Genomic DNA, 27,325 nt, shown 5'->3' with positions numbered 1-27,325 from the left:
ACAAAATGGTAGTTATATGGTATGTTTGCGAGGTGTATCATCCGATGAACAGCCACGGCAGCACGGACCGATACGTTTCTCAGCTTCTAGAGAAACACAAAACCGCCGCAGGGAGGAAAGGTTGAACCAAACATTTCGGCTCTTCACTTAAGTGACGTAGGTCAACGCAGTACCGACTGAGTTATAGCGTCATAATCATAATCCTTATCAAAAGTACATGTGAACGTGAGATGATGTTTGATGTAACAAATAAAACGATATTTCACCTATTCTTAATGTCAATTACCCTTTGATGTGGAATCAGTGTTTATAAGCTCGGCAAAAGATCGGTTCTGACCCAAATTCTGTACCCACGAGTAGAATATCCATATTCAACGTACCTATATATGGTTGACTCTATAAAGAAGCGATACAGTACTTAAATATACCGTATCCTAGTCTGTTTCGAGAACTGGCGCCAACCTATATTGTGTTCTTTGTAATGGCCAATATCTATCATCATAAGAGTGTTAGTCCTTTTAGCACTTACAGAATACATTCAGTATTGACCGACTTTCTACTTTTTTTAGATAATTGTTAAATGAATAGACAATACCACCATAGCATTAAATGCATTGATAGAACATATACATTGTATGATCAATTTGAAGCTTAGAAAATAATCAATCTCTCGTTAAATGTCTCATGTACGGTGCATTAACGCTCGGAAATGTGTTATGTAGACGTAATGCAGTATAACTATTATCCTTTTAAAGTTACAACGTACTTTTACCTGCTATTCTAATCTAATTACACAACGATTTATTCTTAGAGATAAAATCATCATTCTAGATCCCGTGACCAGCTACAATATAAACACTGAAAATAGAATGTGATTTAAATATATGTGTATATTTGAGCAAATCGAAATTCGAAACACATAATCGATTGAATGCATGTATAACTAGGTGTTGTGGAAAGGTATGCTTCATTGCTTCATTGAAGATACCGCCATGTGAACCTTGGTAAAGTACGCGATGCTCTGGCATAAAAGCCATAATAAAAGCAATACAACTGCCAAGCATGAGAAACAGTGAATAAAACTTCACAATGCACAATGATGTACATTTTGTTCCCAATGAGATCATGAAAGCAACCAAAGAACTAAACCATGATCTTTGTAAATCTTCCCGAAATCAAGTACATTACTTTATCTCTCAGTTGCGTTGTATTGGTAACAAGAACATGGAACTCGAATCCACTGCGACTTACAGAAATTGTATGTCGGGAAATCAGGATATGAACTATCAAGAAATGGAACATTCCCAATGATGGAGAAACCGGAATCACAATACATATTGAAAGCTGTCCATGTTTATTGCATTGTGGGTCATTATTCCTCTATTATTTTGATAACATTCGATTAAAAATTTACCAAGCCCCGCCCTACACCCCGCCCCTGTTGAAGTTTTCTATATACTTTATTCATTCCAAATTATATGTTTCGTTTATACTAAAAACGGGCTCATTTCTGTTCTTTGCTTCAACGATATCAATTCTATCAGAAAATCAGTATTTCAGTAAAAATAGACACCTTTTTAAGGAGGGAAGAAAAATATTCTATTTTGTCTATTGCAAAATCACTGAACAATAAGTAATGGCTAAATCATTTATTTTAGATAACATTCTACTTAAAATTCTCCTGTAAATGAAATGATAGTAATCATTATTTTTAAGAACCATTTACCCGACGTTCAAATATGTAATATCCTAAAGACTATTCGAATTCTGAAAATATTGTGTAAACAACTTGTGCCGTTTATGGCATTTATTTTTCAGAAGTAACCCTACTTTAGCAGTTAGATTAAATATAAATTAACGAGGAGATTGATAAAAAGTAACATAATTTATGATGCAATCTAATCATCTTGTCAGTATCACAAGATATATAGGTCGGAACTGTTCAAATGCATTTATATAGAATATTTTCTGTCACTTGATGTTAATTTGTCTCTCCGATAAGGTCTTATTTACATAACAATGAGATAGTATACTAATTTCTGAAGGAGGAACTTAAGTTTATATAACTATAATAAACATGTTCTGGTAACTTTCTTGTGGTCGTTTGCTACACTTTTGGTATGAAGAGCAAGCTATAAGTATGTAACAATTACAACAAATTGCAGGTATGAAATCATTTATTTGCGTTTGTAAATAGACTATATTTACATGTATATATAGCAAATTCAGATTTCTAAGGAAACACTATCAACATTTTTATGACATTTTGTTGTTACATATGTATTATATAAAGGCGCAATTTTTACTTAATGTGTTATATCTCCGAATCGTGTCTTTTATTTTGTGCTTTTCTTGAAATCGTTTATTCGATATAGACGTTTCGTCCTGTTTTGTTTGTGAGTTTGTTTTTTTTTTTCGAGAATTTATTTGACACTGTATTTTCTCGTTCGATTGATTAAAATGTATTTCACTAAAATTATTTCAGTGGCAACTGACTCATAAATCTATTATTTTTGTATTGATACGTTTTGCATGCACTATGCATTCAGAATACGTACATGATTATCAGTCTGATACAATAAACATACTCAATACTTGAACTAAAATGAAGAAATTTTAAAGTTTCCTAAATGCCTGTTAGTTTCGATATAACATGATTCATATCCATATTGCAAAGTACTGCAATTCACAAACATAGTGTTTCATGAACTGGACAAAATAAGAGACTTAGAAAATTTATCTTATCTAAGCTCAAAATTATTTTCCAATTGTATCAATATTTCAGTATTTCTTTCGATCACTTTTTAATGCTCCTCTGTCACTTCATCGATTCTAAATGTAGGTCCTTTGCAGAATCGACGAGTCCTTGAAGGACGAAACAACTGTATGATATATTTAAATTTCAGTTATAAAGTATTTAAAAAGTTGTTATTCACCTCTTTGTTGTTTACACAATATTGAACAAAAAGAGCGCTTACATTGCTTACGAATATCTTTCCATATTGAAATCAGTGTCGTTGTCATTTGTATCAATAATTACCCCTACACGTCTGTGACTTTTTTCTTTGTTTCAGCTGTGATTCAGCACACAGAATCGGAGGACTTCAACGAATTGCATACTGCCTTGGAGTACAAAGTGGGATTTATCAATGAACGAAATTACAAATCGAATTTGTCCTTTGACGGGACCAAGATCGAAGTGGATTTAAGAAATAGCTACCTGGTTTTGCAAAAATGTAAGGAATTATTTATTTTAGTAAACTAATATTGTTACATTGTAATCCGATATCGAATACTTTACAGTATAACCTAATATTTTATGTATCTTGTTCTGCGTCAGAAAAAAAGGAAATTATTTGAATATTTGATTATTATTTCTATTTCGAATCCCAGAAGTCGCGTGCTAGAGTTTAAAATGTAGCTAACATTCAATTTAATGAAAATTTGTACAATAAAAAAATACTGAAATGACGAGTCAGCTCTAGAGAACATCCTATATGGTGTTTATAAATATCCTATGGGATGTGCATACAGCCGCAACGGGACACGTGTCTTACGATATACAACATAAGTAAATGTTTACAAGATTTGTTTTGTAACTCGAGTATCTCTGTCATTGGTTGGTTTCTTAGTCTATGACTCACTTTTCCATTAAATGTAATATATCTGTGGTAGGCAAACCATTCTTTGGGGAACAAACCAGACGCAGACTCTTCGTCAATTATTGGTAACTTTTATTTATTTTACTAAGTATTCCCTCGAGTTTTCTGGAGTTTACCTAAGTAAACATCTTCTAGTCCTTTTGTCGAGATATTTGGCATTTTTTATGGTTAATGTTGTTGTACTAGGCGCTTCGCCTTTCAGCGCTATTTGGAATTGTAAACCGTTGGACACACCATACACCCATAGAATCAATAATCTGGAAAGAGTCCAAAGTTTTGTGGAAGCCAATCACTTTTCCCTATGGACCTTGATTTCACTGAGTAACCTCAAAACAATGGAATACTATACTTAAAGTTTATGTAGAGGAAGAAGCAAATTAAATATGTAATTGATCACGTTGGGGTATCTTTGTCATGTTATTTCATGAGGAAAAATGAACATATAGGAAATATCAAGCTATGAATCAAATTGTATCAGAAATATAAATTGTGCTCCCATGTATGTCTGTTGAACTTTAAAGAATTGTAATACATCACTTTCTCTTGGTATACATTAAGATTTCTAAGTTTATGTCATCTTGTAAAACATCAAGATTTCTAAGTTTATGTCATCTTGTAAAACATCAAGATTTCTAAGTTTATGTTATATTGTTATACACCATGATTTCTAAGTTTGTGTTATCTTGCAAAACATAGAGAATTCTAAGTCTATGTTATATCATTAAACATCAAGTTTTTTTCTAAGTGGATGTAATATTGCAATACATCAGGATTACAAAGTTTATGCATTCTTGATATCATTATATGAAATAGTGGCATAGATCCTTACTTTTCCAGATGTACTATCCGAGAGGCTATTCAGAAACATTACTTTATTGCAAATATATCAAGGAATAGAAGATCATCATTATCATACTTTTTATGAGTTGACCTATATCACATTTGCTGACAAAACAGTTCTTAAATTACAAATAAATAGCATCCTAAAAGATGTAAAACTTGATGAAATTGCACTATTTTGAAATACTTGAACTGACTGATAGAAATACAAATCAAAATATACATATTTGAAAAAAGATCTTTTAATGGTAAAAATGTAAACTATTTATCAGAAAGAACATGAGCATTGAGGAAAGCACTAGTGGAATCCAACAGAAAAATATGATTTTCGGTAATTCTGCCATAAAACTAATTTCCGTTATATTAATATTAACATTTAATCTTCACTGAAACAAAATAAACAATTTCTGACAAATACAGATATATCCTATACGTTAAAATAACATTCCTTTCAACTTCGATAGAATTTGAACTCATGTTTATCAATCTATTAAGAAAACAAATCTTCTATTTTAATAAAGCAGAGACGATACATTGGTGTGGAAAAAAGTGATATTAAAATTTAATAATATAAACCATCGCACCTTAAAGCCTTCGGGCTAATATATGAAGGATATGAAGGTTAAGCATTAAGTAAATGCGATGTATAATTATTTTTAGAATGTATTTACCAATGCTTATATGTCAATCTATTCCAGTATGTCAGACTATAGAGAAGAAACACGTACATGCAATAGTAATCCTTGGGCCAGAGTCAAGTCAGAATATTGTTCGAGACTTCGTTCAAAGCGAGAATGTAATGTTACCATTGTTTCTGCCGACGGCCATCGGCAATACATCCTGCAACGAACAAAGCTACCATATAAACATGATGCCTTCCTATATACTAGCCATAATGGACATAGCACGGTTCTACGGATGGGATCTGCTGTATTACCTATTTGATTCTGATGAAGGTAAATAGCAATAACTGGTGATGGTGATTATAATAGTAGAGACTTGTGTAGCAGCACTGACATTAGTAGCAGAAGTATTGGTAGTTGTACTATTCCAGGTAAAAGTAGTGGTAGTAGTTGTTGTTGCTGTAGTAGTAGTAGTAGTAGTAGTAGTAGTAGTGTAGTAGTGGTAGTAGTTGTTGTTACTGTAGTAGAAGTAGTAGTAGTGAAGTAGTAGTAGTAGTAGCAGCAGCAGTAGTAGTAGTAGTAGTAGTAGTAGTAGTAGTAGTAGTAGTAGTAGAAGTAGTATCAGTAGTGGTAGTAGTAGAAGTAGTAGTAGTAGTAGTAGTAGTAGTAGTAGTAGTAGTAGTAGTAGTAGTAGTAGTAGTAGTAGTAGCAGCAGCAGCAGTAGCAGAAGTAGTAGTAGTGGTGGTGGTAGTAGTAGTAGTAGTAGTAGTAGTAGTAGTAGTAGTAGTAGTAGTAGTAGTCGTAGTAGTAGTAGTAGTAGTAGTAGTAGTAGTAGTATCATCATCAGCAGAAGCAGCAGCAACAGCAGTAGTAGTAATGGTAGTAGTAGTAGTAGCAGCAGCAGCAGCAGCAGTAGTAGTAGTAGTAGTAGTAGTAGTAGTAGTGGTGGTGGTGGTGGTGGTGGTGGTAGTAGTATTAGTAGTAGTGGTAGTAGTAGTAGTGGTAGTAGTAGTAGTAGTAATAGTAGTAGTAGTAGTAGTAGTAGTAGTAGTAGTAGTAGCAGCAGCAGCAGCAGTAGTAGTAGTAGTAGTAGTAGTAGTAGTAGTAGTAGTAGCGGCAGCAGCAGCAGCAGCAGCTGCAGTAGTAGTAGTAGTAGTAGTAGTAGTAGTAGTAGTAGTAGTAGTAGTAGTAGTAGTAGTAGTAAAAATGGAAATATTATCAGTGATGACAGTAGGAATGGTACATGTGGGAATAAATCTATATATAAATTTCTATCTCCTTTATCAACCATTTAAAAAACCATTTATGTAACCATGCATTTTTAAAATTTACTTTCATTCAAAAATATTTCTTAAAATGTATTTCTTCCGAATTCTTCCAACAGGATTACAACGTCTCCAAAACTTATATGGCGTTGCTGAAGACCTGACTAGAATCAACAAATTTACCATCAGACCTCGTCGTATTACAAATGTATCAGATTGTTACGAATTGCTCAGATCCCTTGATAGGGCTGACGCCGAGTTTGAAGTCGCCATTCCGAAGAGAATAGTCCTGGATCTGTCGTCTAGAGAAGCTTACAATAAAACTCTTGAACAGGTATATCGCCTACAAATCATATTGCACGTGAAATAACTCCTTGATTAAATCAGTCTTTATATTTACATTTGGCACCCACAGCTCTTCTTGGTAAGCAAGTTACATACTACTTCATCAGAAAAGCAGTGAGTTTATATTAAACTGCCATAGTATACCGCAAGCAGTAGTGTGTTCTAATTAGGCTCACTGGAAATGCCAACAATAATCATGTAATTCCAAGAGTAAATATTAGCTACATGTATGAACAACTTATGTAACAGCTTTATCAAGTGTTACTGTTCATGTTCATTAGTTACAAAACCATGTAATCTTATGCAAGCCATGCATAAACAACGCAAGTGAAAGAAATGCTCATTTTCGTTCTTGGTTTTCGTAAATTCATAAAAAATTCTGTCCGTTGTGCCACTTTTTCTGTACGATAGGTTACCATCGCTAATTGATAACCTAGTTTAGAAAATTATTGAGCAGAATACACATGTGTTCATCAAAGTCAACGTCATATTTTTCAGATTATAAATGTTGGAATGAACAGAGATTCCTATCACTACATAATAGGTGGTTTGGTAAGTACTTTCTTTAATGTCTCTAAATGAAGTTTCTTCTAAATAGTTTCCTATATAGTTGATATATAATTACACCCACGCTGTTCTTTTGTACCTATATCTATTTACTTTGCACTTCATTTAACCGTATCCTATCCGATATTTCGTGTACAGTAACATATTTACTGAGTTAGTGAACAGTTTAGAAATAAGATGTTTAAAATAATATAAGTATGAACTATTTGCAGCTTTTTTGTGCATGAAGTACATTTACATTTTCATCATCTAATATCTCAATTTAGCAAGCTATAAATTGGAACAAAATTGATGTCATTCCATTCATATCACCGTTTATATAATGACATATTCACTTATGTTTCACTCGATTATCGTATGATCCTCATTACATCCCATAGGGTATAGACGAATTAGACCTTGCCCAGTTTGAGTACGGAGGTGTGAATATAACTGGCTTCACCGTCATCAATACGGCAGCGGCGTCATTCACAGAATTACGGACAAGAAACAAGCAACTCTATTTCAACCTTTACCCAAATACGCCGTACTTGATGGTAAGAAATAATGCTACCAAATGTTTTTAAATCTTCGTAAATGTGATAAAAAATGCCATTCTTGTTCGTCTGAGAATAAAGAGGAACGAAAAAGCTGGCATGAGGTAAGCAAATAGCCTGAAATTCCATTGACGACAATAGAAAATCTCTACCATATTAGCAACATATAGGTTTCAATTATCAGAGCTGCAAGGAAACTTTCATGATGGATGAAAAGATTATCAACCCGCATGTGCAAGGTGATAGCTTTCACCTGATTTTGTCTTCCTGTTTTATGTTTTTCATGCCCTTTTGAAGTCATTTATCATAAATAATTATTAATACAAATGTTGTTTTCAGTTAATTTAAAACAATGCAATCCAATCTGAGAAAAATAAATCAGTTTACCATCATCAAAATTGTTCTTTAATGTGAAATCCATAACGAAAATATATTGTTGACCAACTGTCATCACTGGTCACATTGTTTAACAATTTCTCCTTCAACAGTACAAGCAGGCTCTTGTGATCGACACTCTGAACCTAATACACGAAGGATTTGACAAGGTAAAGAGTAAATTTAATGGAAACCTATCTCTCCACAAACGAGGCTGTCTTTCCAATGGATACATCCCCTACTCCGGTGGTGGAAGAGCGGGACGTCGTGGAGGATCAGGCAGAGGAGAACGAGAACAAGTGATGGAGACATTTCGGAATGTAAGTTTGATTTTCTCCATGAAAGTCTTTGCGACAGTGTTTTTCTTCCGAAAACAATTTGTCTGCATCGGATCGATTTGCAGAAACATATATAAGTATATTTACAATACAAATCATTGGAAATCGTAAAAATGATATACATGTACAAATGAATAACACCCACTAGAGCCAAATGACAAACAAACAGCATCGTACAGCGGTTTCGTCCATCTAGGACTCGTAAGTTTTATTCAAGTACTAAATTTATGAAACCAATGGCGACTGAGGAAAATTAAATGTGATAGAAAAAAAATTCAAAATCTAGATGGAAGATGTGTTTGCGTGCTAATTAAATAAAAAAAAAGAACCTATGTGATAATTTTAGGAAAGTGTTGATTACATATACATGCCTCGCTTTGAAGAATTTAACACGTGGCAAACATCGAGGACTTAATTCTGTCTGCCAGCAGTGCCTATCAACTGCAATATTGAAGACTGTATAAAAGCACACAAATTAATTACACGTTTTATACAAATTTAGAATTATATACCGCAGAATCAAACAATTTCATCATTCGTGCTATTTGCACTGTAGCTATATATTTTTGATACTGTCAGTGATCAAGATTTAGTTGGCTTTAAAATGAATATTTCCAGAATGATGATCGACATGCATCCGTCGTTCGTCCATCTTGAGCCCCTGAACAATTATTGTTATCGGTATTCCGGTATTTCCTGAGAGGTACCGAACGAATCTTTCTCAAATTGTGTGAGCTGGTTTTCCTTGATACCTCATTTTGGAATTTGAGAGCTAAAATATAATCTCTATTTCTTAAGTGGAGTTTTCAAACTTTGTTTGAGAAAATAACAAAAGGAAGAAGAGAACAGAAATGAAAAATATTAAATCTTAAAGAGTAATAAAACTTCAAACAATGGGGGTGGCAAGATCTCTCTGGGATGTTTTGTCCTTGACTAGATGGTTATAAGTGAACAAAATTTAGTGATTAATGACGCGGCACAGGTGATATCAAACAGTCATTTTTTTCAATCAACCAAACCAACATGTTCATGTATTGATGCAGTGCCATAATACAAGACATTTTTATTTATCTGTGGAGGAACTTGACCTTACCGTCGATATAACTCTTGGTCTTGTTTTCGCGTAAATGTGCCAAAGGGGTTTGTCTCAGAACTATTATTTTCTGTTGAGATTTAAACATGTTTGATGCCCGTTAGGATGCCTAAAGGTTCCATTCCATTTTTGGTCACTCTACTTTATTAAAAGGTGCTATTCACATGCGTATCTTTTGTTCAATCTTTGTTGGACCCCCTCCCCCTCCCCTTTCGGGTCTTCTGTAAGGTTCAAAGACTTGCCAATGGTGAGATCACTTTGAAGTTATTAAAGTTGTCTTCAATATTAAACTTTGTGACCAATTTGACCATTTAATCACTACAATTAAATGTTATTATATTGACAGACTCGACTTCGTGCTGACGAAAGTTTGACCGGAACGTTAGCGTTTGATTCAAAAGGCATGAGAAAAGATTACACCTTGGTCGTTCACCAGTTAGAATACAAGAAACGTCTGGATAAGGTAATGCAAACAGTCATGAAACTGTTTTATTTTTGTGTATGTAAGGAAATATCTTTGGACTTGATATACCTACATGTGTCTTACGTCGATTTCAACGGAGATTAACATCGCATTCACAGATGTTTCACATGATTTATCTAAATACGCTTTTTGTTCTCGTTGCATGTTTTTTTCGGGTAATGGCGGCTCTTTATATATGCTGTTGTTTTTATTTCAAATGGTGATTCTTTTTATACTTTGTAAATAGGTCGGTACCTGGTCTCCCAACAGTCCGCCGCATCTTCGTTTTCAAACTCACCTCCACTCACCAGTGCCTCCACCGCGTCCCGAACCTTCTAAGAACAGAACATGGCGGATTGTAACAATTCTTGTAAGTTTCAATTGACTTACTATTGTCTTCAATGTTTGAACTGAAACACTCTTTCATCAAAACATATATTTGGTCAGTGAGATTTTAAATCTTAATCCTATACATAACTCTCTGGTGCAAACTTGTCAAAACATCCGTTGATACACACATGTCATTGTTTTGTGGATTATATCGTCTCAGAAATTTTAAAGTCTTCTTTTGAAGGCTTGGACCTTCAGAATGGGCAAAGGTTACATATATACCACTATAGATTCTAACTTCAACGTGATATCTAACTGAAAACTTGTCCTAAGACAAGATATATACATACCGACTAGTATTTTTGATCATGTAAGTATTCTCGATAAGAACCTGTTCAGGTGCATGTAGGTAGGTCAATTCTAAAGATACACCATTCAAGTGTTTTCAATAACAAGATGAAAGAATGCAATTTTTTTTTAAATGGTCGCGGAACTCGTGTATAAAACCCCAATATACGGCATAATAATTTTCTGGTCCAACGTTTATGTAGACACATAACATATCATATCATCGTACTGGGCAGTGGTCTGGTAAAATATTAATGTTAAAGAGCAATTTTCCTGTATTAATGTACTAGTGGAATTCAGGAGTAATGTTCGATTTCAAAATCACTTGCTGAAGATAATAAATGATATTTAACAGCACTGCAATCAACGATATTCAACAAGGAAATGATCGCCTCAATCAGGAACAGTCTAGTGCAATGTTGATAAAATATCTGTTAGAATATAAAATACGAAATTTATCTAACCACATGGAAATGTCAGAACTATTTAAAAGACAACAAAGCATATTACATGTTATTGGTATTTTTTATATAGAATATATGTGCATTTATTAAGATATTAACTTTTTTATAATTCATTCACATTGTTACTCGGTCTTTGATATTGAAGAGAGATAAAGTAATCGTCTTATAATGATATATTATTTTGTTGAATATAATGGTCTCCAATTATTTTTAATTTTAGATCTGCTAAAATTAAGGAAAGTCTTAGAATAATTTCATAGCTTTGGCAGCGAACGTAAACGAATAAAATCTTTTTATCACATGATACATCTTCCAGACAAATATTGTTAATGGGCGGACAGAACAACGGAATTAGTACCATAATGTTACTAGTCTACCATTGCATTTACAAGTGTTCAGCATCTCCTCATCCTATAGGCTTATGTTTACAGAAAGAGGATACCATCAAAGCCTTAAGTATAAACATGAAATTTAATGTTGATATTCAAATTGTATATCCGATGAAATATTCCTTATGGGTATTTCAGTGTTGAGCGTAAAGCAAGTCGTACAATCTTTCATTTTTATAAATGCTGGTATTACTTGGCCCCGGAACAGAACACAACGCCTTCACAATAGCAAACGCTCATTTACAGAACAAACAATAGGCAATAACAAGGGAGATATAAGGAAATAGGGATGTCTTTGGAAAAGACATCAACTTTTAAGAGCCCAGCCAGGATAGCATAGAGAAGGTCAAACAGAAACTTACGCTAACATCAGTGTTTCTCACATGCAATGTGTATCTTTACTAAGACTGAAGCTGCAATGAACAGTTATCGGCCACACCTTTTGTTCATATCCTTGAAGATCTGTTTCTATCAATATGTTTAACTTAATAGAAACATTTTGATTTTCGTATTTTTTATGAAGGTAAACGCATAGAAATAATACCGCAGAAAACAGTTTCTGTATTCAGACAAACACATGTTTTAATTATTCATTCGAATGACAACCACGCCACATACCGTCTCCATCTAAGTGTTAAAAATTAAAAATGGTCATTGATAAACTCACTTGCATGTTTGAACATGGTTGTATAAATTTGATAAAGACTAAGGAAAGATATGTTACAGTTATACTATATTTTATCTATACTTATTTTCTTTGGTTTGGCAGGAAGTTCCATTTGTCCAATTCGCTTCATCAAATGAAACCGGAGAAAATAACAATGCCCCAATGATCAATGGCCGCCGATTGGAAGGGTACTGTATTGATGTAGCCGAAAAGGTCAAACACAGATATAAAAAAGAATTCGATGAAGACTTTGAATATGAGATACATTTAAACGATAAATTTGGTAGTGTAGATAAACAAACTCACAAATGGAACGGAATGATTGGTGAACTAATTGACAATGTAAGTATTGTTTTACATTTTATTAAATAACCGCTTTATATCATTGGTATAAAACAACTATCTTCGACATTTTCATGAAATTGTTGTTTATTTATTAATTTCTAAAATGCGGTATGTACGATTTGTTCGAATATATATCTTTCATTTTCATGAGCAGTTCATCTTTAAAAACATATCGTAAAACATCATTTCGATGTGAAATTTTCTGTCAGTGAAACATTAACAAGGGTATCGATATGGTACAAATAAACCCTATTTTGTACAAAAGACACACTGTAAGTAGCTAAATTTAATACAGATTTAGAATTAGATCAAGAGGACCCAAATCGTGTATTATGAAAGTGTTCCCTCCCTTTGGGACTGTCTGGTAATGGTAAGGGTTTTCATTTTGAAAAAATGGGAAAGAGGAAAATCAAATTGTATGGAAATAAACACCAAGATATTGATTACTTACAATCTGGACGATTTTCCTTTAAGGCTTTAAAAAGGACGAAAAAATTGTATAATGCAGTTGTATTCATTATTTGGTTCTACTTTATCTAACTCTAAAGTTGTGTTTTTCACGTGTGTGTATTATGCACAGTCTTTTATGACCAATCCATGTATTTTCTTTCTCATTTATCAAGTGTCTTCATTAACGTTTATTTGTAGACAGCGGATTTGGCGCTGGCCTCCCTGACGATTAACAAAGAACGGGAGAGGGTTGTAGATTTTACCAAGCCCTTTATGAAGCTTGGAATCAGCATAATGATCAAGAAACCAGATAAGCAAAAGCCAGGAGTGTTTTCCTTTATGAACCCATTATCAAACCTTGTCTGGATTTGCGTCATGATAGCATTTCTGGCTGTTAGCTTAGTTTTGTTTTTCGTTGGTCGATGGAGCCCTTATGAATGGCAGGAAGAGACTTCATCTAAGGATCACACAACGACTAACGCTTTTACTTTTTCAAATACTCTTTGGTTTTCATTAGGGGCTTTAATGCAGCAGGGATCTGATATATTCCCAAGGTTGGTTCAGGCATTGTATCATATTTTAGCCTGAGATAAAAGTATCAATATAACAAAATATGCACCGTTCCATGTTGTCAGTTTAAACTTCGACAAAATTTTAAACTAAAATTTGATCTTTATAAAATCATTTTCTTACGCACTGAATTGTTCATTCGAATAGTTCACATTTTCCCTCACACCATGTCATGCATGAGATTTTGTGTTTTTTTATATAGGGATATCTTTCTCATTTTTTCTGCAGTTATTCATAGTTTTCAATTCGTAATTTGTCATGATTATTTTCTTTACATTTTTATCATCATTAATGTTCTTTTTTATACTTTTTTTTATTTAAAGTGTTAAAACATTTATCGAACAGGGAAAAAATCATCTTTGTTTATGCTAATATTTCCGCGATTTGTACGTCATAGAATAGCTTCGTCATTTTGTTTGTGCTTCCAATATTATCATAATTTAAATATATGTAACGTTCATACTTTAGCTTAAGTGATAAACTTCGAGTTCATATAATTTCCTTTTAGAACGTAATGAATAATGTTTTGAAAAAAAAAATGTTTTGATACATACTTACATTTATGAATCAAAACAGCTTTTAATAAAAAAAGTGAAATTTGTATTGAATTTTCCCCTTAGATTTACGTGTGCCACTTCAATCAATATTCACGCTTTTTGTATTGTTTTCTTTCAAAATATTTCAATTTTGTTTTGTTTGTTTGTTTGTTCATTTTTATTTTCAAGTTTCAAAATCATGTTTCAAATTTGACAGCATGAGCAAGGGAAATGTACAACCGTGATCATTTGTTCACGGCTTTTTGACTGTTGAATGAATGTGTCTGTAAAGGTTTTTTCTTGTTTATGACCCTTCGAATCCAACTTCTCCATTCACCTGATACATTATTGTACGAATTCCACATTTTCTATAACTGTATATTATATGGCTGACAACATAGAACATGTTTGGCTATTCAACTAGCGATAATATTTCCTTATGATAATACAACTATACTATATATACTCTTAATTTGAATTTATGATAAAATGTATCACCTGACATTAAAAAAAAACTCGTTTATTTTGTTTTCGATAGTAAGAGTCCATGACAGGGTAGGATGCTAAACTTAAACAAATCATTTAAGTAGTTTACAATTACTATGAAATAACCAAAATACGTTGTTTATAAACAATCATCTATCATAAGCATATCGTATATTCGTTAGAGTTATATTCTTTCCTTTCTACCGAGAAGAAGTTAAGATAAAAAAATTATTTTTTTTTAATGATTGCATATAACGTGTTTGTTAAATATCTTTATGTTCAATTGAAGGGAATTTCGCTTCCTAATAGTTTATTAACGTTTATATCTCTTAAGCACTAATTCAAATTTTCATTTTGCTAAAGAGCAAGTCAATCATAACATGAACGATGAATTGTTTTGTACATCAGAACTGGAATACCATGCTGAGAAACGCCAAACACTTAAGCATTTAATCATGTACAATAATCTTTTACTACATTGGTTTTCAACCTTGGGCAAATATCAAGGCCTGGATGCATTCATGCATTATCTAGGTCCTAAGATAAGAACGAAATTTACTAAAACCAATTATGTGTAAAAGTGTATTGATATACGTGTTTATCTTGTTGACATCTTGCATTGATATGAATTGCACCGACAGAACAATAATTATCGTTTTTGTATTCTTAGATCATTTTCCGGAAGGATTGTTGGTAGTGCCTGGTGGTTTTTTACTTTGATACTGATATCCTCATATACAGCTAACCTGGCTGCTTTTTTGACAATTGAGAGACTTGTGACGTCTATCAAAAGTGCTGATGACTTAGCCAAGCAAAGTGAAATTGAATATGGGACATACAGCGGAGGAGCTACGGAGAGATTTTTCATGGTTTGTCATATTTGCAATATATCATCCATATAGTGTGGGCAGTATATAGTAATACGTGTGTATGTGCATCTGTTCATGCATCAGGGCATGCAAAACTTGAGTACTCGATATATCATGGACACATGAATTAAGTTCATATATATACACCATATCTCCACAATGTCAAATTTCACACTCCATAATAGCTTGGTGGTTATTAGTCAAACATACAGGTCAAAGGTCACTCACGACCACATGTGAAAAATGTTTTGTATTTCTTCAATACATCATCATAGTTACTTCATATTCAGATCATATCATCACGACAAATTGCTTACATGATTAGATTAAGTGGCCATCGGTCAAAGTAAATTTGAACAGTTGCGATATCTAGAGCAGACCCTGGTACAGTTTTACCAGTAATTACAGATTATCGGTAAACAACGTTAAAAGTGCCCATATTTGTGTAATACGATACTCTTCACTCTTGGTGAACATCATGGTAAATGCAGAGCTTCCGTCTATACACTGTGATGTCGCTAGAATTAACCGAACACCCAAAACGCTCGTTTCGTCTGTAAATAAGGAAGGCGGCTGCAGAACGACGCAATTTAGATTGTGTCAAAATAAATAATTGGCTCCACGTTGGACTAAAAGAGTCAAGTTGTAGGGTATATTGCCTACCAAAGACATAGGGAAAAGCATACATGTTCCTGGGTTTAGTTTTACGAAATTTTACAAACCCTCAATAATTACAACTTGACTTTGTGGAAACAAAACATGTCTTTATACTCTCCAACAAATTGGCCAGTGTCGTTTCTTGTTCCAGTAAAAGTAAGAAAAAAGAAACTGAAAACTTTTTGATATGAAAAAAATGTGATAATATTCAAGACAAAGTACAGGTTATATCTTCAAATACTGACTGAATGAACGAATATCCAGTTAACGTCATCAAACCTACACTAAGCTGATCCACAACTGCTAATGGGCGTTTCCAGTATCAATTTGGCACTTGGTATGATGTTCCGAGTGTGTTGAAATGTTGAAATCCATATCCCAGATTAAGATGAAGTGATAAGTGTAAAATTTAACTATATTTTAAGTCAGCATATACAGCACAATTATAATGTATGTGCCAGTATCATCATCGATGGTTTATTTAGATTACGTAATGAAGTGAAATCTAACAACTGCTGAATTCGACATCATTGAAAGATGTTCCACTCGTATGGCGCTTTTAATTTTCAAAATAGGTTAGAAATGCATGTATGTCCAACCACATATCACAGGTACATTTCTGAACGTGTTAACTATTTTCTGATAATCGGGGAGGTCAGGCTTGTCTAGATGAATTCCCACCACCGATTGACTTAAATTCACAAAACCATTTATACATATGACTAAAAAAGTATATTTATTTTCCTGTTTTGTATCTAAATAGCTGTAAGCAAATGTTTTCAATCGGAGCAAAATTTTAGCATAAACGTTGTGAAAGTTTTCATATTTTTGCGTTGAACTGTGCTATTTTAGATTGAGGAAATGAGATTCTGGATTGTGCAGTTTTTATTTGATCACACTTAAGTTAGTAGTATATGATTGTTAACAGTCCGATCTGTGTGTGACAGCCTGGGTGAGTTAAGCATTCGCCGACACACTCAGCTACAATTCGTCTGCTATTTATCCATCCATAACATTCTATGTAGAACGCATCATCAACGAGTTATAAGTGACATTCTCTATCAGAGCAGGGGGACTCATCGTCTATTTTATGTTTTTGCTGTGTTCTGGCTTACAATATCTGTTTGTTGCTGATTTGTCAAGTAAATACATTAAGTAAGGGACATAAATCGCACCAACCGATAGGTGGCGGAAGCGAGAGCCTTTGATTTTGCCATGACATCGCCAAAAGATGAGGAGAACGTAAGTGGTCGTAATTCTGGAAGATTGAAAAATGGGTTAGTGCTCTGTTTCAGAATTTTGTAGATTTTTTTAGAGATCTGCACCAAATGCGGATGCTATGAAGCACCGAGTATCGGACTGTCTGACAACGCTTCCTGAATTTTGCACAGAAACCAATGGCAGTTCTCTATAATACTTTACTCAAACGCTGTCACTTAGATATGCATAACTCTATTTGTTTTCAATGGTTTGGGTGCTTAGATTTGCACGAAAATATCTTCATTTTTTTATTTTATTTTCATTTCGAGGTCATTTGTTAACTAATTACGCCTTACATCTCTTATGAACGATACGAATCAGTCTTTTGATAAGTCGAAAGTGAAAGTGTTTTGATATTAAATAAATTCCTTTGTCATGATTTCTTCTTTTGCTATAGTAACCGATCTCTGGGTATATGTGTTTTGGTGTTTATATATCAATATATGTGTATATTGATTTTATTCCTATGTCTGTCATATGTTTCATGTACAATGCCAAATTTTAACATATAAAACCTTTTTGCTTAACAAGACACCACAAGGGAGGCGTATGATTGGTCAAAATGTGGATTATGTCTACTTAACATAAGTTTTGCTTTATAATGAATGTAATGTGTAGGATGTAGTAAACATTTTCAAGGAAATCGTTGTATTGTATATTCAGAAGAAAAAAAGTTTGATCGAGGTTCTTTGCCGATGTCAACGGCGAAGACGGCATATTAAAGTTCAAAATGTGCTTTCTCTGTTTATTTAGTTTTGTGAATATATGAATATGAGGACATCCGGTCAAGGAGACAGCTGGGAAATTACAGACTACAGCGGATGCTCAAGTTTAGGGTTGAATTGACCTTTATGGTATTTTTCTGTAAAGTAAATATTGATACAAACACTTGTGTTAATGTACATGTAGATGTGTGTGTCTTGTCAGTGTTGACGGATTTCTGAAGAAATTCAACATTATATATTTGACTAGCAATCTACTGTTCCCGTATATGAGGCGATGTGGCGGTATATGAAGGCCAAAAAGGACAGGGTGATGGTCAAGAAAAATAGCATTGGAATTAAAAGGGTCAGGGATTCCAAAGGGAAGTATGCTTTTCTTCTCGAGTCCCCACTGAACAATTATCAAGGACAGAAAAAGCCGTGTAACACGATGAAAGTTGGCGAGAACTTAGACAGCAAAGGATATGGTATAGCGACGCCATTGTATTCTCCTCTTAGGTAATGTTTCCACCAGTAATAAAGAAAATGAAATCTAAAATTATTATAATCATGCTTAATTAGTATCATTATGTTATACAAAAGAAATTTATAAGTTATGAAGATAAATATAAAACGACAGTTAAAACGTTTACAAGAAGTGCCTACTTCTGTAATATCAAAGGACGATGTAAATGACATAAGTGAATAACGTTCTCCAATCCCAATACAAATTTAAAATTCAATAAGATTCTGTTTACTTGAATTGATTACATCAATTGCATGAGTTACATAAAACTTTGTTTACTATTTATATCATAATAATAGATGTTTTGTATCTTTTCTTGTTCCTGAATATTTTTCCCAGCATCTCACTTTACATACCCTGTACATCATCTAAGTCTTGGTTGTAAGGCAAATCGTAAGAGAATATTGATATAATCCTTGCCCGAGATAAATTTAATTTGTCATATTAGCTACCTACTGCTTCCTGACATTCATATTGAGACGGTAAGAACATATAAGCCCGTTTTTAGTATCAATGATTCCATCCTTCAAGGACGGTGCCCTTATACATTGTATGACTGCTGATACATCGACATACATTCGTAGATTCGTTAGATTATTAGCTATGAATGTTAAGATGTACATCGGTATATATGCTGGGGCGCACCGAGATATGATATTTCAGGGAGAAGACACAGTCTTAACGTCCTCGATTTTTCTCAATCGTTCCGAAAAAAAGCTTGTTTTTCATATGATAACAACATTTTCCGGGCCAGACAATAATCAAACAAGCAAGTTCTTCAAACAAGCAAGCTGGTATTGAGCAATGACTAGTCCTATCAAACTTTGGGCAATTTGTTTTCTTAACATAATTGCACGGTAGATGATAACGTGATGCTTCTAATAGCCAATGTAAACCTGTTTCAATCGTAATCTACAACTGAGATCCGGATATCCATTTGAAATCACACATACATGTGAAAATCTTAATTAAAACACAACTTTGTCACAGAAGAAAAAAATATGTAACCACAAATGAGTTAATTTGGGTATAACATGAAACATTTTGTAATTCATTCTTGTTGCTAGAAAAAAATTGAATCTTGTGGTCCTAAGACTTCGAGAGGAAGGCGAGCTTCATAAACTCGAACAGAAATGGTGGTATGATAAGGGGGAATGTGGAGCTATAGATTCAAAGGTAGGTATAGGGATGTCAGATATGTAGATATATCAGATATGTAGATATATCAGATATGTAGATATATCAGATATGTAGATATATCAGATATGTAAGATATATCAATATGTAAATATATCAGATATGTAGATATATCAGATATGTAAGATATATATACAGATATGTAGATATATCAGATATGTAGATATATCAGATATGTATATATCATATGTAGATATATCAGATATGTAAATATATCGAATATAAATATATTTTATATATGTGATATATTTTGATATATCAGATATGTAAGATATATCAGATATGTAGATATATCAGATTTATATCAGATATGTAAGATATATCAGATATGTAAGATATGTAGGAAGACACATTATTGTAAAAATTAAATAATCGTTGAAACTAGTAAACTATATATACATAATATTTGAATGTATTTAGATTGATAAATGTGATTGTTATGTAAACTTTGATTCGAAATAAATTATTTTTATATGTGTATATTTTGATATAGACAGGGAATATGTAAAGGTATTTTTAATAGAAAAAAGAAATATGTTTATTGGCAAGATAAGTAAATTGTAAAAAAAAACGATTTTTTTTGCGAATTACAAACTACATTGTATCACAATGTGTTGATGATATTGAACTGTGAACTTGTTGCTGCCATCGGGATCTGATAATTCCCCTTTCTGGATCGCATATTTGTTCTTGAATATTGGAAAATAGCATACTAAATAGACTCTTCAGATATCGCGGTCCTTAAGTATTACACTCTGACTAAAATATGACTTATTTTATCAACCATTATTTTTTAAACAGCAGTAATCCATGACAAACATGTGACCAGTACATTGATTTCAATATTTGCATGACAAAATCAAAATAAAGATAAGACACTCATGTTTATATTTATGAAATAAAAAGTTTGTTTCTTAGATTTAAAATGAGAAACTGACGATATATGATTTTCTGTGTTTTGATATTTCATTCATTATGATTTTTCAGGACGGTGTTAAAAGTGCCTTGACGCTGAGTAACGTATCAGGGATATTCCACATCCTAATTGGTGGATTAGTCCTCTCTATGCTGATGTCACTATTAGAATATTTACTGCACAGAAACCGTAGATCAAAAAAGGCAAGTCATATTTTATAAGTACAACGAAAATACTGACATGTTTACACATCATCAATTCAAACAGAATTCGACTAAACTGTGGCAAAACATGAACTAGATAAATGTTTACACTTAGGCCAAACAATTAGACCAGGCTTTCCGGAAGGGTAAGCGTATTCTCCTTCATTTATGTTAATCGTGATCAATTCAAGTAAGTAATGTCACTTTCTGAAATGAGAACAAGCGGTAGTGACAAGGGACCAGAGCAGTGGTTGGTCCCTCACCAGTAGCCGGCCTTCGACCCATTGTAAGTAACGTTCCCTATTAAGAAAAGAAACAACAACAACATATCTAATAATAAAGTAACGAGAACCAAACACACATCATATCGCGGAATTGTCGTTTGGATCATTATACCGATTATATTGCTAAGCTCACCCTTAAACTTCCTCAACCTGTATCTGTCGATCCCCTTTGTTGGGACTTTGTAATTGTGTAATATGTAAGTAAACGTCCATTATGCTGTATGATCTCCCTTTAATTCAGTGTTAATCTAGATGGTATTTACAGGAGTGTAGACACATCCCGGGTGACTATAGCATTACGTCACATTTACCTACTTAAGTTAGTCCTTTGCACTGCCCCTCAAAATAAAACACATTATATAGGATTAAAGTAATCATTCAAATGATATGGTTTTCAGGATATGATGGTCTCGCTATCGCAATTAATATGTTCAGTGTGTTAATGATACAGTAATAGTTATATCAAGAACAATATTACACGATGCCTTCCTGTTTGATGAATCCGATATGATTGAATCGATATAAAATCAATTTGCATGTTGAAATGACCAAGTTGATTCTATCAACATAAGCTGGTATCGTAAAATGAAATGCGTGAATAACGAAAAATAAATTCAATTAAAAATGAACTTATACTAATCATCTGAAGTTGCCATCTTCCACATAAGAGAAATGTAGAAAATATACCTCCATTACTCCGAAATTGAAACTTCCGACTTAACCAAAAGAGGTGACATTACCAAGACATCTGACTGTGAATTTCTTTACTTAACAGCAACAGAAACAATATAAATCCAGCAATACGGTTAAAATAGTGAAAAAGGACCCACTGGAGGTTTTGAAAGCAGCCGGCTACACTGAACATGAGAATTCGGGGGTAATCGTAAGCATTGTAAACCCTGTTTCTGTGCATGTCTCTTCTCTCTATTAGTACGCTTTCGTTATAAACACATTACGTTTATTTCATTTAAGAATATCGACTATATGGATATATGATTCGAGAGCATGAGGATATTTGATCGAGTCGATAGTGATTTGTTTATGGATGCAAAATTAGTTGTTTGCTTTAACAACAAAACAACACTTCATATCAAATGCATGGGATATTTTACATTTCACATACTCCACCTTGGTATTCTAAACTGAAGAGTCAGTTATGTATCTATGCCATGCTTTCGTGTTATATAAAATTACATCAAGTCCCTTTCAGAATTATTTTTCGGTGCCTTATAATCTGTATACATTATTTAACGTTTTGCTTTCTTCTTTTAGAGAAATGCACGAATAGAGTTATACTGAGATTATCTCACAGTCAATTACCTTATACAGGAGACGAGTTTCATGTCTTTCATTCTCTCATTAATTTTTGTATCAACTTTTTTACGTTTTATTCTTCCATTATTTACACCTTTTGTTTCAATCATTCCACACATACGTCTATAGTATGGAGATATTTTGGATAAAAACTTAACTGAAAATATCTTGAATATTCATAAATGCATACGCCTACTTATCAATGCATGTAATTATGAAATCAAAATAGTTAAATTCGCCATATTCCATAATATTCTGACTGAGAAAAGAAGTAATATCACTGTTTTTGTAAAGTATTTTAAGTGTCACATAGGTTAGAGTTTAGCATTATTTTGATAAAGCAAACGGTAACATAATCAAAGGAACAATGTACTGATTTTTGTATATCCAATACTTCGTAGAAATGTTGAGAAAAATGATAAATGAAACAAATCATTCGAATGCTGGATATTAGATTAAATAAATACACACATGCTAAAAATTTTGTATTGTTTGATGTAATTAAAATTTACACTATAAATGTACATCGAAAAAGATTAATCTAATTTTTGTTTACTTGGTTTCATCCTTTTTGATATTGTCCGTTTGTAAGCATATCTTATTTTTAAGCATGTATTTTTCCTCGATAACAAGTCAATTGTTCATATTTTAGAAACATTGTTATGCGTGAATACTAGTTAATAGCAATAGTAAAAGTTAGGGCATGAGCGCAGTCAACATACGAAGCACGTTCTAGAATGTTGCCAAAAACCTCACATCAAAGAGTTGTTTACCTTTGACTAGACGCAGGGAACAGTTTTAAGATTTGTTCAATAGAACTATAATTATATTTGGAATAGAAATATCAGGCATATAAGAGGGACATGACATTTGTGTATTATGAATTGCGAATTACATACTGAATAAGTTTATACTATATGTAAATGTATCAATGATCGACATGTAGAAATTATCTTTTTTTTAATAATATTGTTTGTTGTTAATCGATCGATTTAGCTACTGATGTATTTGTGTATTTTATAATTACAGTACACATACAGCCCCCCGGAACAGTTGACGACATTCGAAGGGTCAACTAGTACAAAACCGGAACAGACAGCTATATAGCAATTGCGTCAGAGGCGTGGTCAGTGCATGCTTGTTGCCATGTCAACTTACCATCAATCAGTACACACGCTAACAGAACATAAAAAGTTGCACTTAAAATACGTGTACTGCGGTAATCCAACGAGTATTGTTTGCTGTAGAACACCACGAGTGGAGAAAAGAAATGAAATCTTGTTGATTTCATTCATTATTTGATTCATTTATCTTCGTTTCTTTTGTAATAATAGAAGAAATCATGGAACAGATTGACTATGAAAGAATGCTCTGAAGTTTATACTAGTTATGAGCGAGAATGAATACATACTTTTTTAATGAAACCAATGTATGTACTTGCTACATTTTTGTAATCATTGTAATAAATTTAATGTGTACAAAGCGTAAAACTGCCATCCTTATACAAAACATGGTACATATATCAAACATTATTGACATTATCACTACTAGCCTTATGATTTCATTTAATAACTAAGTATTTAGGCTCACATCATTTTTTGTTGCGTTTCTTTTTTTTTTTTCATTTTTCAACAACATGATTTTATTGCCAAGGAATGCATAAGGTACGCTCGTGTTGCATGCTATATAAATACCATTCTTTACCTTTTGACAGTATATGATGTTATTGTTCATGTTTAAGCAAAACTCAACCAAAACGTCTTTTATCTACTTCATCGTTCTGTCGGAGATGTATCGAGGGACTCCTGTTATCGATTCAATTGTAAATACAACGTCTATTCATCGGCATATCAAAATGTTTTGTTTAAGAGATTGTTTATGTACATCTATCACTTGCATAGGCCATTTTTCTTCTCACGTATTGTGTTTTTCTTAAATATCAATAAATTATTTTGCACAAATTCTGATTTTTTTGTCTTTGAGTAAACTGTTGTCCTTCCTTTTCATAGCACGTGAATCGTGCAACAGGACATGATTTCTTGTCTTTCGACAATATACGTTTCTTTTATTGTTCTCTAAAACATTCGCCGAGCCTCCAGCATGTTGTTCAGTAAGGTTGTCATTAACTGGTACAAAGATACCCCTAGCTGATGAAGGAGCAATAAACGCAAAACAGGCAATACAATGCAGACTTAATAATGTTTTGTAAAATCTGTTCCAGACTGTTCTTTCAAGTAACTGGAATTGATATTGACGACATACTGACACGTTTGGTATTCTTTTAACCATCTTTTTCTCCGTTAAGCACTTAATGATAGACTCAGGGCATTCATTAATCCAATTAAACGTGTGACATTGTCCCTTATATGGTAAAGGAATTGAAAGACATAAAGATATATCCAAGACATTTGCATTGAATAATTACCAGGCAAATGTATGTGATAAAAATCTTACTTACATCCCTTTATCCTTCATATTGTATCATTTTTTATACTTCAACGGGACATAACTCTCTTTCATTGAAATATTCAAATCTCGGTAGAAATTGATCTCGTTTGCTATTCCAAAATTGCTGTAACTGTTAGAAATGATATAAAATACAAGCAAGTCTTGGTGAAGAACAGACAAAAAACTCATGAAAGACAAAATACATCAAATATCTTACCTTTCGAATTGCAATCAAAGTGTGTAATTAGCTCCACATGCTAAAGAAAAGGGAGATAACTCAAAGTTGTGACTTATCAACTGTTTCTATAGTATTTTGGGCAGCCGGTTAGCGTATTTGAAGAATCAGTCATTGAAATGTTAACAAAAAATATTAAATTCAATTTGATGTATAGGACAACTGTGATGTTACTGAAACTCAAAAAGAGCCAAAACTGCAGAAACGAAAAACAGCATTTACTACATATATATCATTGCCTACATTATAAAAAATATATATACCCTGGCATGATCGGCGAGGAAAGATGTATTAGGCCTACTTTATACAGTGATGTGACTCGTGAAAGTTACGTAGAAAAGGCATGCCACATTTTTCAGGAAACATCTGCTTTATCAGAAAAATGGGAAATTGATTGCAAAGTTAAACAATATTTCGACATAAATGCGTCAGTGTTAAAGAAATATTGCATTATGGTCATCGTTAGATGTTTTCTGATATATTTGAACATTATTTATCAGCGGCATGATGATAAAATCATAAACACTTTCATTAAGTTATAATAGAGAGAACGATGGAAAAACAATACGTAGTACCACGAACATATATGCTATTCACATAAAAGACATTTTTTCTTTTAACATGTTGACTGTTATTCTGTTGGTTCTCGATAAGTCTGTGTTATCTCCCTTTTATCTTCTCCGTTACTTTCATCCATGATTAAATTTAACAATACATCATACGTATTTCAAATTTAAAACAGATTGAAATCAGACTTCAGAAGTATTGCTGTTTTTTTTTCAACAACACCAATATTTCCAGTTACTAAAGCGAATATCTATGAAAAAAGGCAGCGCACTATTTGCTACCACCAAACAAATTCTAAGACAAGGGGAATAATCCGTATTGGATAATCAATATCTAAATATCTTATTTCAAGGAAACCTTTATTGATATCCACAAAGTTTGATAGTATGATAATAATGTACAACGTTAAAAAACAAAAATGAAAAGAATGATTATATAAAGGCCAAAGATTGCACAAAAAGAAGTGGTATTCAATTTCTTGTCCCTTGGCATTTGATAACTATATGCATTATCTGTTTCCTTTAACTTCTTTTCATTTCTTATACAATCAAACTTGTCTTATCAAATTGTGCGCTTAATTTACATTCCTTTCAATTTTTTGTCAATAAGACATGGTGATCTCGTTGCATAAGGCGGTATATATCTTGCAATATGTCATGTATAGAATACATGTTTCCAGAATTATAGTTATATGGATTTCATCGAGATCAATTAATTAATGTAAACATTTTGAGAATAGATTCAAATTGTTAAATTTCAACTGTTTGTTGAAAGTAAAGATACATTTCACGGTCAAATTACTTGAAAGCCAACACATGATATTCCTAGAAGTCCTTACAGCGTTGCCAGTATTGAATTTCCTCTTAAATCGTAAATTTCCAGAGCCTTTCATTGTCTTCTTACTGCACTGATTTGGACGCTTTTGATTTCCGTTAATATGCCTGGCGCTTACACTGTTGTCAATAATGTTCCAATTCTCAACAGAACCACTTCTCCACTGTATGGAAAAGTTACAATATTCTTATAGAAAAGGGGTTTTTAGAAGAAAGTATTGAAGATGCGTCAAATGCAGTTTGAAGTAGTTGAAATTTACATACATGTACAATTTATTCCATGTCTTGAGTAAACTGTTACACAATAAGACTGTAACCCAGATTTGCTAGTTTTTAGAACAATAGTTGGTATTTTTGACAAAGGCTTGTGCTAACAGCTTGAAGATACAGCAATAGAACGTTGTCTTTAGGGATTTTGGGAAGGTTGGGATTCAGTAGAAACGGAGGAAGTCCATTTCCTAATCATTAATAGGCAAACTTAATTATTGTAATACCGAAGCATGATCAACCAGTATTTCGTCTTCGGAAAGATAGAATAATGTATAGGTTGGCTTTCCTAAGATATCAAGCATGCCTAGTTCTTTTTGTATACAAATGTAATAATGTTTGCAGACAAGAATACG

General features: G+C 32.9%; 1 protein-coding gene across 1 annotated transcript; it reads left to right on the top strand.

The window, feature by feature from the left end:
- Nucleotides 1-5: 5 nt before the first annotated feature.
- Nucleotides 6-23,726, top strand: LOC132561645 (glutamate receptor 2-like). The gene is made up of 17 exons (XM_060226346.1): nt 6-120; nt 3,075-3,236; nt 5,201-5,458; nt 6,510-6,724; nt 7,234-7,287; nt 7,683-7,838; nt 8,327-8,533; nt 9,991-10,107; nt 10,355-10,477; nt 12,408-12,647; nt 13,299-13,654; nt 15,363-15,561; nt 18,451-18,698; nt 19,773-19,881; nt 20,890-21,021; nt 22,081-22,188; nt 23,649-23,726. The coding sequence occupies exons 1-17, from the start codon at nt 6-8 to the stop codon at nt 23,724-23,726; spliced, it is 2,877 nt and encodes a 958-aa protein (XP_060082329.1).
- The last annotated feature ends 3,599 nt before the right edge of the window (nt 23,727-27,325 follow it).

The sequence above is a fragment of the Ylistrum balloti genome, unplaced genomic scaffold, assembly GCF_031769215.1.
Source record: "Ylistrum balloti isolate Yb309-2 unplaced genomic scaffold, AGI_CSIRO_Ybal_v1 Utg371250, whole genome shotgun sequence".
Taxonomy (NCBI): Eukaryota; Metazoa; Mollusca; class Bivalvia; order Pectinida; family Pectinidae; genus Ylistrum; species Ylistrum balloti.
Note: the sequence above shows the minus strand (reverse complement) of the source record. Positions and strands in the feature narration are given on the sequence as shown.

Bases quoted from the DNA above. Each gene is read 5' to 3' on its own strand.
- LOC132561645 (XM_060226346.1), top strand. From the start codon at position 6: ATGGTAGTTATATGGTATGTTTGCGAGGTGTATCATCCGATGAACAGC. The intron at 7,288-7,682 runs GTAAGTACTTTC...TACATCCCATAG, and splicing joins ACTACATAATAGGTGGTTTG to GGTATAGACGAATTAGACCT. The intron at 10,478-12,407 runs GTAAGTTTCAAT...TTGGTTTGGCAG, and splicing joins GGCGGATTGTAACAATTCTT to GAAGTTCCATTTGTCCAATT.